Source organism: Epinephelus lanceolatus, chromosome 13 (genome assembly GCF_041903045.1).
Source record: "Epinephelus lanceolatus isolate andai-2023 chromosome 13, ASM4190304v1, whole genome shotgun sequence".
Lineage (NCBI taxonomy): Eukaryota > Metazoa > Chordata > Actinopteri > Perciformes > Serranidae > Epinephelus > Epinephelus lanceolatus.
This window is the reverse complement of record NC_135746.1, coordinates 34,253,379-34,267,720: the sequence shown is the minus strand read 5'-3', so window position 1 is coordinate 34,267,720 and position 14,342 is coordinate 34,253,379. Positions and strand designations below refer to the sequence as shown.

At 42.3% G+C, this 14,342-nt stretch overlaps 1 protein-coding gene across 7 annotated transcripts in view; it reads right to left on the bottom strand.

Annotated features, from left to right (window-relative positions):
- The window catches only part of enah (ENAH actin regulator), a 182,047-nt gene that overhangs the window by 103,771 nt on the left and 63,934 nt on the right, over nucleotides 1-14,342 (bottom strand). Inside the window, exon 1 of one of the 7 annotated variants that reach the window (XM_033648455.2) lies at nucleotides 11,866-12,124. The exons of 2 other annotated variants lie outside the window; for them this stretch is intronic. In XM_033648455.2, coding sequence (XP_033504346.2) covers nucleotides 11,866-11,957 — 92 coding nt within the window. In that variant the 5' untranslated portion in view covers nucleotides 11,958-12,124. Of the gene's footprint in view, nucleotides 1-11,865; nucleotides 12,125-14,342 lie in introns of those variants that run through there. 4 more of the 7 variants (XM_078174070.1, XM_078174072.1, XM_078174071.1 and 1 more) reach the window with 4 other exon arrangements.

Here is a 14,342-nt window from a genome sequence, read left to right as displayed (position 1 = left end):
TGTTTTATGGCACTTTGCTGACATACAACAGCTGTGTTTTACAGCATTCATTCATTTCCTAGATATGAGGGTCATTTCATTTAACTCTCAGGGGTGTCTCATGACCTGATGTACATTTCCTCTTGTAGTTACCTCCAACAGGGAGGCTGTGTTTTTGGTCGATTTGTCTGTTTGTCAGCAGGATTACAAAAAGCTACTGGCCAGATTTTCATTAAACTTGGTGGGTGTAACAAGGGTATAACATGTGCCAAGGCAGAAGCCATTAAAATTTGGAGTGGGTCCCAATCACAGGGCTAACATACTAATTAATTTTCACTTTCGTTAATATTGCGAGTTAGGGCAGTTGGCCTTGGCTGAGGTCTGCGCTCTCGGAGTGCCTTTTTAGTTTCTAATAAAATCACAGTCTGTGAACATTTCGGCTGCTCAGACTGTCAGCTGCTTTCTACTATGATTCTCTCTTTCACCTCTTCCATTTCCCTTCAGACAGACAGACAGACAGACTGATGAAAAGGTACATGCCCCTGTCACACACTTGGACCTCTGGCTGTGATTAGAATAGATTCATCAGTAAATGACTCATTGCGATGGTATTTCTTTTCTCTGACTACTTCTCTCTCCCACAAAATTGACCTGCTTTCTGCAGTTCGCCCTTTTTGGCTTGAAAATCATCCGACAATAAACTGACGCTGTGCTCTGAAAGGCCAGAGTCAGCTGTTTCCAAACTGGGGGAGGATGATAAATCCCGTGAAGCTAAAACAAAACATGCAAGCAGAACCATAGAAATGTTAAAGAAGGATTTCCCAAGCATGGGCGAGGAATCCAGGGGGAGTCCTCGCTGTGAAAATGAACGCGAGAGAGGAAGAAAGAAAGAGAGGTATCCTGGGACTGAGAAGTGCAGCTGGCCCTGGACGGAAGGAAGGAGCTCAGGATAGAGGAGCTCTGGAGAGCATCCCTGCCACATCTGCATCCTTTCTTTTCCTCGCTCTGCAACCATGTCTTCAATTTTCAGCTTCTTTTTTTGCTTTTTTTACTCAATTTATAACTTTCTGCCTCACTGACTCGCCCTCCTCAAACAAATTTTTCCTTGTCTGCCTCTTTCTGTCTCTCATTCCCTGTCTCCCTCTCATTAATCAGCAATCACTTATGGTCTGGTGCAGTGTATGTAGAGGGCTTCCAGCCCATATGGAAGTGATCAGGGGCAGGCAGGGAGGAACAGCAGAGGCCCCACAGACAAGAGAAAGTCCCTGTTGAACCGCTGCCTGCAGGTATCATGCCAATGTTTAGAGTCACAGTAAATCAAAACAGCAGATTCCAGTGTGAGGTCAAGGAAACAGCAGAGGTTTCTAAATGCTTTCAGCTTGGTCTCCTTAAAAAAAACTAATCACATCTTTCAGAATTTTCAATCCCTTCACAAAGTAAAAACCATTATCAAAGCCATCATTCTTTTATACTGTCCTCATTACTGTTATCTCCGTATCTACAGTACAAACCTCCTACAGCCATGCAATTTACTAAAGCCCCTATCAATGCTCAGCTGGAACATATCTACAATGATTCATCTCATTATCCACTAATCTGTTGATCATTGTTTCAATTAGGTTTAAGTTCAAGCTATCACACCCAAAGGTGATGCCTTCAAAGTTTGTTTGTCCAACCAAAAATCCAAAGCCAAAACATATTTAAAGGAATAATTCACCCTGAAACTGACCATTTGTATATCAATTACTCAGCCTGTGTTACGTTCAATTCAGAAAGGAACTGTTTTTCTTGCATGCTTTGATGGTGATCGAAGAATCCAAAAACTGACAAAATTCTTGATTAACTGAAGTCATAGGGGTCTGGGTTTAACAACAACAAAACTATATCAACACATCCATTAAAAACTCACACAACTTGTGCAGTATCCCATTTATCCAGTCGTATGTTCCAAACAGACAACCCTCTCCAATGGGGAACTGAACTAAAAGTGAAACTCATCTATGCTTTCTTCAAAGCCAGACTCCATTGAAAAAATAGTCCTTTACCTTGCTGAACATGGGAGCTGCTGTTCTAAGTTTTCCTCAATTAGTTAATTTGTGTTGTTGCCTTTTAATTAATTAAAGGGTAAGTTTGGATCCACCAAACTCACAAAGTACCACAAACAAACCATTGATCGAGGCTTTGGTTCACCAGCAGTTCCTGTGTTCAGTGAGGTATGCGAGAAAAACAAAACTTCTGGTTTCATTCTCTTGCCTTTACTGTCATGTAAAACCTGCTAAGTTGTATCATTCCAAATGACACATGGCAACAACTTTCTGTTTCAGTCAAACTCAGCCAAATTACAGAAGCCAGTCATCTAATTATTATAGTGTGTGGGTTTTCAATTCATGAATGAGTCTATATATGGAGCTAGAACAGTGACAGAAAGTTTTGGCATCTAAAATAAAGCAAAAAAGGATATCTGGCACTAAGAAATAAAACACATTAAAAAATTTTTTTTTAAAAATTGTTTTGATATTTTTTTGCATTCTAATTTTTTTATGACAACCTTATTATCTTTTTCTTCATGTCACTCTTATTTGTGTCTGGGTTTTTTTCTCAGTTTCAACTTTTTGACACTGAGGGCAGGAGTTTGAGGGGAGGGGCAAGGACAGTGTCATTTATGGTCACACTTAAATTGATAGTGAAAAAGAGTAACATGAAGGAAATAAATCATAAGACTGTCATTAAGAAACACCAGACTGCAAAAACATACCACAATAAGATAATTTTTCATGCATGTTTCAGCTTTCAGTGGAATGCTTTTCTGTGCCTGCGTTTCCTTTTTCAATGCCAAATCTTATTTTTGTTGCCAAAACTTACTGTTGCTGCTCTAGCTCCACATCTATAACCCATGCCACAAAACACCAAGCTGAAAGTAACAGATAGGCCCCGCAGACATCAGCTGGTCACTGCGCAGTCCCACACTCCCACACTGGACTCCCCATCACCTCCCTTCCCAACCCTGTTGCCTTTTTATAGGAACTGCAAACCCAGTTGTCACCCTGGCAACACAGCCGTACATGGGCGGAGGTTTGTGCACTGCTAAGAAGAGAGAAAGGGAGCGAGTGGAGGAAAGAGAAGAGCACACATGTACAGGTGTGCTCGTATGAACCTGTTCACTATACATCACAAAACAGCTGTTTGTCTGCATAGAGGTTACCTGCTCTCTACTTTGCTGACACACACTCTCTCTCTCACACACACACACACACGCGCGCACACACACACGCGCGCACACACACACACACACACACCCACACATACACACATATGATATGGTGGAGCCATGAGAAAATACCCTCTGCTCACAAGTATGAGTCATCCACTCTACCAGATGGTGGGAGAGAAAGAGACGGAGCAGGAGAGGACCAGTGTGTGGCATGATCGCAGAACAAACACCTGAGGTGTGACAAAGAAGCCATCACCACTAGTGGCTATATATAACCCAGCACATCCTACAGTGATACAGTGTGTGTGTGTGTGTGTGTGTGTGTGTGTGTAGCAGGTAGACACACAGCAACTCTCGGAGACGGAGTGATGATTCTCGGCTCTGTTTCTCTGAGCAAAGGTCAGAGTCTGGCCAATAACTTGGGCAGGATTCAATAAGGACTTACACTGTCATTTATATTTGCTACAGTACTTTATCAGTGTCAGTCTCGAAGGGCTTCACAACACCCACACCTCAAAACTGTGACTAAATTGACAACCTACTACACTAAATTATCAATGAGAACCAGAAAAAAAAGCTCATTATGAGAAGTGACTTGAAAAAGAATGATAAAGGCATCGCAGTCTGCCATTAACATGTACTTAAACTACACATCAGCCCAAATTTCACTTTAGATACAGTACATCTTAAGCAGTTACAGAAATCTGAGCACATTTGCCTTCCTAAGGTGGCTGATATGGATAAAATCATCTATAATAGTAATTCTAAACTGCAAAGAGTTGTGTAAAGTATTATATGATGACAAACATTTGTTGGGGAAATTACTATCAGATGGCATTACTTGATTTTGGCTACCCCAATTAATCAAATACTCAACAGTTTAAATCAAGGTACAAAACATAACACTGATACAAGATGCTGTAAAGCCAATATTGCCATAAAGCAGCCTTGGCTATTGATTTTAAAAATGACACAAAATGCCCTTTATACAGCTAGAGATATTATTAAAGGGATAAACAAAGTATAGCAATGTGATTACGGTTTGGTGAGGTAATGGAAATTGTGACAGTGAAGCATATACCATAACAGAGGATTTTATCCACATTGTCAACTTCTAGAGGCCATTTTCCAAACCGTTAAACTGTTTTCCATTTTTATTTGGTAGCAGTTTTCATAATTAATGTTTGGTAACTGTTTTAAGGTTACTCATCAAACAGTGACTTACATTTAAATCATCTGTGTTAACATTTTTGTTTTGTTTTCTCAAAATATATTAATATAATGTAAATATTTATTAAAAACCTTTTATGTAAACCATTGAAAAAAGAATTAAAGCACTCTAACGTGCAAGTTTATGTTTAAATTACACAAAGTTTAATTATAGGCAAGTTAAGTAAGCATAAAGTGAATAATTCTTTACAGGAGTTTAAATGTATATGTTAAAGATAATAAAAATGTTTATTTCATTACTCTATTTCATACATTTTTCATTATTGATTTTATTTCTACTGTAAAAACAAAATACCCTGTAAAAAGTACTCAATCAGGAGTGATTATTGAAATTACAATATCAAGTTAGTGTCGCTTAAAATAACCAAGTAAAAGCTACTTAATTAGAATATACAAATTAGAGATTGCCGTAAAACTTAAATTCAAAGCCTAGTCCCTTTTGACAAATAAAGGCCTGTCTCAATTAGAGGCCTGGTCTGGCTGCCAAGCAGTTCATTTTTATAGAAGTTCTTGGATGTATAAACCAGGTTGTTGGCTAAACACTTGAGCTAATGTTAGTTAGCTGCTTGGATCAGCTATACAAATATAACCATGAGCACCAACCCCATCCCAAATATAGGCCTGTTGAGTTCAGTGAGTTAGTGAAACTTAAATTTTTGATCTTACCAGTTTCACCAACTTCTCAGGTTTTACTGTGCATGCTTATAAATTGTCATAGCACCCAACTGTGTAAGTGTCAGATGACAGTATATGCGCAGTTAATGAGAGTGTATGATTGATGGTGTCTGCAGCGTTATAGAGATGGATATCCACAGTGGTCACTCCCCACTGACCTCAGAGTTCACAAGCAAGCAAGTCGAGTAGGATGGATGCATTTGCCTTTGCTCCAATATATCTTTTAAATGTTCATCCTACTTTGAGTGTCTTATATGCCTTTACACCTGAGTACATGTGTGGTCAAACACATGTCAATACAAAATGTATAGTAAGCAACATTATGAAACTGAGATTTCAGAAATTGTTCAACCAGTTTTAATGGTTTGCAGTCACACCTCATTTTTGATATTTAAAAAGGACTTCTTACAAGTTCTCTTGACAGAGTACAATACAATGTAAATGAGTCATGATACAGTAAGCAGTGCAAATATGTTATTGTGGTTTTGTTTTATCGCTGGTATTTCTAATTTAGAAATTGTATAATGTTTCATTTTTTTCTGCCTTGGTCTTTTTTCTCTCTAGTATTACTGACACTGGAAATCATATTCCTTTTCCTTTGGGGGAGATTTTAAAAATATTTATGTCTGGTTGAAAATTGGTGCTAAGCATACGCAGCTGGCTGTAATTTCAATGTTAGGTAGGTTCCATTTACAAGCCCTCAGGGGTTTCTTCATACCACCTGTGCATTTTCTTATGTCTTATTTTCTTTTATCTTATTTTATGATATGCACAAATAAAGAACAGAAGAGAGAAGCTGACAGTATATCTGCTTTATCTGAAGCAGAGCAGGGGAACAAGGCAATATATTAAAACTGTAGATCAAGAGATTAAACTGATGTGTTGAGTGTGTTCTTAAATGTAATCAGATATCAGTGAGGACACTTGATACGTACAGGCAACAGAACTTTTCTGCGTTGCTGTTATGTTTCTGCATCATTCTTCCTGTTCTCTTCAGAAGTGTTACCACAATAGTGAAGATTTAACTTTAACATGCTTTAGATGCTAAAGAGATGACCAGCTGGGGCTGATGGGTAGGGAAATTTAACACTAAATGCACAGCACTGGTTTCCAACAATGCACCTTTACAGTTTGTCAGTGCTCTGTTTAACTTACGCCATGCACAACTAGCCGTTCTTTAGAAATGGTAATATGTCTTACAATGTGGATTCATGCGTGTGAATGAGAATGACATGTAACATCAGCATGACATTACAATAGTGCCGCTTTGTTTGTTCCCTAATTATTTCCTCGTTACCTAATTCAGGTCATTATGGTGTAAAACATTATTGCCCTGTAATTACCTGGACCATCGACTGGCCCATTCAAGCACTATGCTTGTTTAAAGAGTAGTTGGGCCCGATACACACAATCCTCTTGGATTCAATTAGGCTTTGAGCAACTCACTCACAGAAACCATTAGCTGAGTGAAGAGGCAGAGCCCCAGAGGAAAGATCCACAGGTGGCTCCCCCTCTCTCATTGCCTTTAATGACTGTGCCCTTTTCAGCGCCATGGTAACCAGCATCAATGCGATCACTCCCTGGAGAGCGGGGTGTGAATCCCTTCAACAAGCTCATCTGACCTTTCACTAAATAAAATGGCACACTTTGTCAGATGGGTCACAAACAATTCAAAGAATCAGTGTAAGACACGTTTGGCCAACTTTTACTGCGGACTTATGGGTAAGAACGCAGTAGGAGGAAGAAGTCATCATTTCAAGTAAAAAGGCAGTTACCATGATTAAGCAGCAACTCTTTGGCAACTGTCCCCGAAGTGAGAGAAGAGAGGGAACCAGGGAAATGAGTGAAGGATGAGGAGGGAGAGAAATAAAAGTTACACTCAGTTTAAAAGAAATCGTCCAAACTCTTACTCATACAGGTCTGAAAGTGTCTCATCCACATACTGTAACACTTGACGGCTCTGGAGCCCCACCACACTCCAGATGCCACACACACACACACACACACAGTAGTGTATTAGGGGGTGTTTCCAGGGTTCAGAGTGCAGCCCGTGTGTTAACTAGGAGCCTGGCAGATTTTACAAGAGTCCAATCACGTTCCCATTCACACAGAGACAGGGAGCACATTGACCACAGAGCAGGTCTGGATTGGACTGAGCAACAGTCCTTGTATATAACCATGGAAACCAACAAATGAAGCCTTCAGAGAAACAACTGTATGGGCTTGTTTCGACAGCAGCATGAACACAACAGTGGATTGAGGCCAAATGGCCTTCAAAAGTTCATAAAATACCTGTGAGATTCTGTTGAGTTGCCAAAAACTCACATGTGAATGGGACATTTGTCCCTTGTGGGAACCTTTGTGTGGGAAATGTTGGGCTGTGTCCTCAATCACTCGCTAGTCACTAGCCCTTTTTAACCAGGAGTTGTGCAAATTTGCAGGAAAGCGCAATCAGTCTTCTTTCAGCATTGGCAGTATAAAAACAAAATCGGGGAGTGCAGCAAAATGCCGCCTACCTACTTTTGTTTATACAGAATACGCCTTTTTCGGGGCAATGGGGGGCATGAGCAAGTAACAAAACATGTAGCTCAGCGTGTGACGTAAACAGTAACGTGGGAGGGAAGCCACGGCTAGTCAGTCCTTCGGCGATTCTCTCGTAAGTAGGCCCGTCCTTCACCATTCCTCATTTCCTCAGATTACTCTCATCTCAGTTTCCCTCTTGCTACTAGCTGCTCGCTAATTCCTGCTATCAGCTGTTTCCTGTGTATCCACCACCAGTGGGTCGCACATGCAGCGTCATCAACAGCTCCTCCCGTGGCTTTAAACTAAAAGGGTTCCGCCAATATGACTATGAGGCGGAAAATTGGGCACCTCGAATCAACTTGCCAATCCAGCTCTGTATGTCCAAACCCTCGCAACTTGCCGGCAAAATGGCCCAACATTCGTGGAAAATCTGGCAGTGTAAAAGGGGCTACTATATAGTGAGTTCACCATTCTTGAGTGCTGTCTGAATGTATAGCGAGAATTATTATACCCTCTCTAAGGGACTCAAAGTATCCCAAAATGCATCATGAAAAGTAGTGTGCAACCGATGGTCATTAACCAAGCACTACATATCATCTGGCAGCGCGATTGCAACCTGTTGTACAAATGAGAATATTTGCAGGACTGTGAGAACAAAGAAAGATTAATATTGGGTGGCATTTTCACAGAGCTTTAAAAACAGTTCAGTATTTTTAAAGTATTTTCAAGGGGGTTGATTTTCCTTATGACTACGGGCCCCAGATAAATCCATGTATGTGGTATAAATATAATACGTTTAATGTGAGCAGAGCAGTGCATCACAACACAAATAGCCACAAAGTACTTACGCTTATGTTCACACCTACGGCCAATTTAACCTGCATGTCTTTGGACATGCAGGTTAAATTAACCTGCATGTCTTTGGACTGTGGGGGGAAACTGGAGCACCCGGCGAAACCTCACACTGACACGGGGAGAACATGTGGGCTCTACACAGAAGGGCTCCCCCACCCCGGGTTCAAACGAGAAACCCTCTTGCTGTGAGGCAACAATGCTAACCAATCCATCACTGTGCTGCCGAATTCCATTTAGCTGCTTCATATTCAGGGTCCTGGTACGGTGCATGCTGCCTCACTGGCACTCTACTGGGACACATCAATACACAGCAGAGCCATCCTTAATGCTATCAATAACACCTGTGGTTTTCAGCATACGCCGTTTTCAGGATTCTTGAATTGGTTGATCTATGGCCTCAGGTTTTGTTTTCTTTCATTTGTGTTACTGTGTTTTACCAATTGTTTACATGCCAACACAAACAGCAGCGCTTTCAATTTAAACACTGATTCATCACTGTGTTTTTAAATTAAGAAATGAGCATGTTAAGCACAGATGAGCTTGACTCAAATGTAGCTTGGGCTGCTTGTGTTTCCATGTAAACACCGGCATGGCTGGGAACATTTGCAGATTCTGGAGTGTTTGTGGAGCTGTAAATTCTACCTTACAATGTTGGGCATCAACCACTTCTCACTACAAGGCCTGACACACTCTCTCTCACACACACACACACACACACACACACACACTAGTCTGGGCACAAGACTATGCTGTTTACGCAGAAAGACAGACAGACCGGAATAACTAGCTAAGCTCACCTCATCCACCAAGCTGATCACAGAATCACTGACTTGATGAAAAGGGAAACAAGGTGACTGGTGGAACTTGACACTTCCTGAGCATTTTGGATTGTTGTTTCACTTTTAAGTCTGCCTTGGCGACTCCACACCTCCACAGCATGTCTCAGTGGCTCAACACCCTGCTGTCAATACTGGCTGTTCCACTCATCAGTTTTACTTTCAGTCTTTTACTTTCCTTTCCTCCCTCTCTCTCTACCCTGAGAAAACTCTAGAATGACACTAAATATGTGACACTGCTGAATTTTGTATCTTATATTCTAAATGCTCTTACAATTGTTAGAAAATATATTCGCCTGTGATGCATGTTGTAATGCATGACTGATGCTGCCGGGTGTTTTTGTCTCTGGCTACGGGGAGGTCAGAGGTCAGGTACAGACCATCATCCCTGGAGCTGGGACATTCACTGACCAGCTAAAGGACACTGACACAGCATGGATTCTTGGTGGGTTCCATGACAGCTCATCCAGCTGAAGGATGTTCTCTTGGTCCATAAGGCCAGTCAGACACAATGAGATGGATTTGTTTATTTTAGTCACACTCACAAGCAGCCATTTTCCTTTCCTGAACGTCATCTTTTAATATCGATGTTGATAAATCATCAATATAGTGTGTCCCCTGGATGGTTAAGCATCATCCTGTCATCATCAACATGAGTGATTACAGCATCTACTGTCACAGCAGACGTTGCAACATAAGATTACAGACTGTCTGTAGTAATAGCCTACATATTCATGAATATAGAGTGCTCCAGGAATGAGTCCCAAAATTCGGAAATGAGTCAGCATGTCCCCGCTTACGGTTCCCTCATCTCAAAGTCAATGGGTTTTTTAATGGGTTTTTGGTTAGTTGTCTGAAATAAGGTCTGCAGTTGAACACAAGCTTAAGAGACTTTCACAATTTGTTCTACAACATAAAATACATCAGTAAATACCCTACTTGTGAACTTTGAAGCCTCTACAGTCTTGAAAAAGGCGGTTGCTTACAAGTGGCTAAATGAGACTACAGAACATCATCATGCTGAACACAGCTTTACAGTCTTGTTATGGTGGTGGTGTTAAGCTAGTGTTAGCTATGGTCACATGACCTTTCCTGTCTGGAAACTGCATTTACACCTTCGACAATCAAAAACTACGACAACTACAATCATAAAAGTGGTGTTTATTTTTGAAGATTATGTTGCTGAACAAAACTTGTAACTTGTACCATAAATGTCTGTTTGCCATGGAGCCCATTTTGTGCAATAATCCAAAATCCAATGGATTTTGGATTTTAGACGTGGGAACCAGTGCGATGCTAACTTTTGCTTCAGCCTACCGAAAAACCTCATACCTGGGGCACCCTATTGTCTACTGGCAGTCCTCAAGGACCTACATGGCGCGCTGCAGTCACCACTGTCGTCACCAAGCAATAGCTGTGCACAGACCTTCAGAGAGCCGAGGATGAGAGTGGGCAGAGGGGCAGCTGTCAGAACTGTGCAGAGCACCAGAACAAAAGTTCAGACACATCACCCAAAACATATGCTTCAATCTCAGTGGTATTTGTGACAAGAGAAATACTTTCAAAATACTAATGTTTCAAAAATACAAAAATGGCACATACCCCCACCTAGTGGAAAAGTCACGCCACTGTTTCTATGATCCACAACATAGCATTATCAGGGAAATAATAGGATGCATCCCCTGGACGCAATGACGGTGAGTTTACTGCGTCCTTTCCAACTTAAATGCATCAGGGATGCATGTTGACAACAGGGATCCAATAACATATCTGTTGCAAAGGGAATACCTCCCCCTTTGTGAACATAACAATCAGCAAACTAAGCTTAAGAGAGATGTTTTCTCACATTTTAGCAAACTGCATCAATAATTAAACAGTGTCTTTTTCCTTACCATTATGTTACAGATGCTAATGTAGATGAAGTTATGTTGTTAGCTGCATCCCAACCAAGCCCCTAGGGAGACCAGGCCGTTCCTCACAAGTACTGCAAAAACACTAAACTAGAGCTTCTGCAGGACAACAGTGGGTATGCATTTAGCAAACAGGTTTTTAAATAAAGCACTCCGACAATTAATCACAGAACTGCTAGTATTTAGTTATTACAGATTCAAAGTCTTCGGTGGTATTGTCACTTTTTAGAACTTTGTTTTCTTTCTGTATTTAATGTAAATTAAAATCCAAGTGTGCCCCTGGAATAACGATCTTTAAACATTGTCTTCAGCAAAGGATCAACTCTACTTTAAAGTTTAAAATCAACCCTCCATGCTCCAGAGCAGGTGTAATCAGGTTTGTGCTTCAAATGTGATAACGTGACACACTGGCAGAGTGAGGGGCTCGACCTTGCAGTTAGTAACAGGCTTGAGAATTCCTCCTTTGCTGTCTTCAGTTAAACTACTCATTCATGAGACACGGGGCCTTGACCGCTCACTGATCAAAAATGAGCAGTAATAAAGACGGATGCCGACAAGGTTCCTGCAGTAGAGTGAGCATAACAACAGAGGTTGATAAAGACACACAGCAGAAGAAGAACCCACTTGAAAAACAGCAGGTACGTACCGGTGGATTTCCATTTTGGAGGCCAGCACACATCTCTGACTGAGGATGAAGCTGGAGGCTTTGGACTGTGGACCAGAAGACTGGATCTGCATGGCTCCACACAGCCGCTTCCTGCTGAACTAACCCAGCCAGCCCCAGTCCTCTCCCCTCTCCTCCCCTACCAGCTCTCCCCTGTCTCAGGGTCTTGACTCCACGAGCTTCCTCTCTGTCACTCAGTAGCCAAGGTAATCTCTGGTTTCTCTCCCTCTCTAACAAACAGCTTTCTTCATCATCCAAAGCTGAGTGCCCCCCGTCCCACCCCCAGCCTCCCACCTCCTCTCCTCACAGCCCCCGTAGCAGGGTGATTCCTTCCTTATGCATATGTGCGATGTCAGCGAGTCAGCCAGCAAGCGAGCGAGCCATCCAGACAGTCAGCCAGCTGTGGTTTTCCCATGGCAGCAGCACCAGCCAGCAAACACACACACACACACGGTTCAATCCTGGCTTTTCGCCGCCGCGGCGACAGCAGGGGTATCCAGGCAACAGGCTCCTGCTCCTGCACAGCCCACTCTTGCGCTCTCTGGGCTCCGTGGCGGAGGCTGTTAGGGGGGAAATCACCGCGGCGGTATCACGCAGCACGGCACAGCTCAGCTCAGGAGGGTTCAAGTAGGGGAGGGGGGGAGGGGGTGTTTCTTCTCTTCTGTTGCTCTCTGTGTTTTCTTCCTCTCGCCTGGCTCCCTCTGTTACATCTATCTCACACCTTTTGTCTCTCACTTGATCTCTCCCGCTTTCATCTGCCCGCGGCTCCCTCCCTTCCTCCCTCCCAGCTCCTCGCTCTGCTTTTATCTATGCGACTCTCCACGCGCTCGCACTCTCTCTATTTCTCACTCACCATACACCCACCCAACTCACCCTCTCCAACAGAAAGAGAGTTAGGGGGAACGAGCAGCCAGAATTAGTGGCGTTTGGCGGCACTGGAACGGGGATTAGTGAAGTGTTTTGCAGCATCTGACAAACGCACAGTTCTGACAGGAGGGATTCTCCTTTTCACCGCATGACTCTACATTGACTGTCTAAATGTGGTGCATCTGTACTGGAGTTCATCTTCTGTCTTTTCTTTTTAGCTGCAATCGAGCGGTACGGAATAAAAACATACAGCATGTAGACTGAAGTCATGCATCAGAGCACAGGAAATACAGCTGCACTGAGTCAATAATGAAATCAATAATATTACCAACAATATGCACACCAGTCATCATTATGTTCACTACTGTACTGTGTGAAACCATAATCGAAAGTTAGAATATCTGATATCTTTAGATAGTGAGGCAGTGCCTATATTTAGAAGGTGTTTTCAGCCAAACATTTGGGCTTTCCCACTGAGCTGATATTTATACTGCAATCCTTACTGGGTTTTATTGGTTGCTATGCCAACTCTTACCATACCTTGGGAGTGAGATGGCCATCTTTTTCACTTGTGTCTTTCTTACATGTATCTAAAGAACTTGGAGAAAAAGCACTTTGTATTAACCATGTTTGTATGTAAAGTGCTATATAAATAAAGTTTACTTTTTTTTATGTCGTTGAGTGTATTGGTTGCAGATTTCTGATTGAAATGCGAGGGTCTAGTTCCATAGTTGGATACTGGACCCTTTCCAGGTCAATAAAACATGCCGGTTTGCTCTAAGCTAACAAATCTTTTTTACTTCCAAAATGTACGATCTACTGGCAAACACCGGCAGGGGCAGATCATATCAGCTGTAAATAATTAGAGTTAATGCCGCTGGTAACGTTCCCAAAGGTCACAATGAAGCTTGGCTGTTGTCCAATGAGTGTGGCCGCAGTCTGCTCTCAGCTAAACATTATTTGTGAGGTAAATTAAGCACCAGTCTGCAACATCACCGTCACAAGTAGACAAAGTGTTTTTGGAGTTTGACAAGGCCAACAGGGAGGAGCTTGTTTTCTAGGTGTCTGGCGTTTAAATATTCCAGTTCAACTTTCTTTCATATTATATCAATAATTTAAGCTTAAGCTCACCTAATATTTCTGAGTGTTGACCTCCAGTATTGTGAGCAAGTAACTTGTGAAAAGGTGTGCTAATGAAAGTAGGCTTCAGATATATTTAACCTGTCAAGTGAAGACCCTGACACACCAAGCCGACGGTCGGCCATCGACCAAAGTCGGGCCGTCGGTGAGCGTCTGTTGGTCTAGTTTTTGTGGTGTGTCCCACACCATTGGCCCTTCGGCGTCGGCGGCTTTTCGGCCGATTGAGCATGTTGAATCAGCAGTGCAGGTTGTCGGTGAAAGAGATCACTCTGACTGGCTGTTCAGGTTTTATTCCCTCGCCCCTGTAGCAAGTGAATCTCCCTGTAGTGAAACCGGGGCTAACCGGTGCTTCCTCCTCAGGCTCCACTTCACTCGGCTGCCCACAGACCCGCTGCTTCTTCCCACTTTAACCTGAATAACAAACCGGAGCTAGCTGTGAGGCTAGTGGAGCA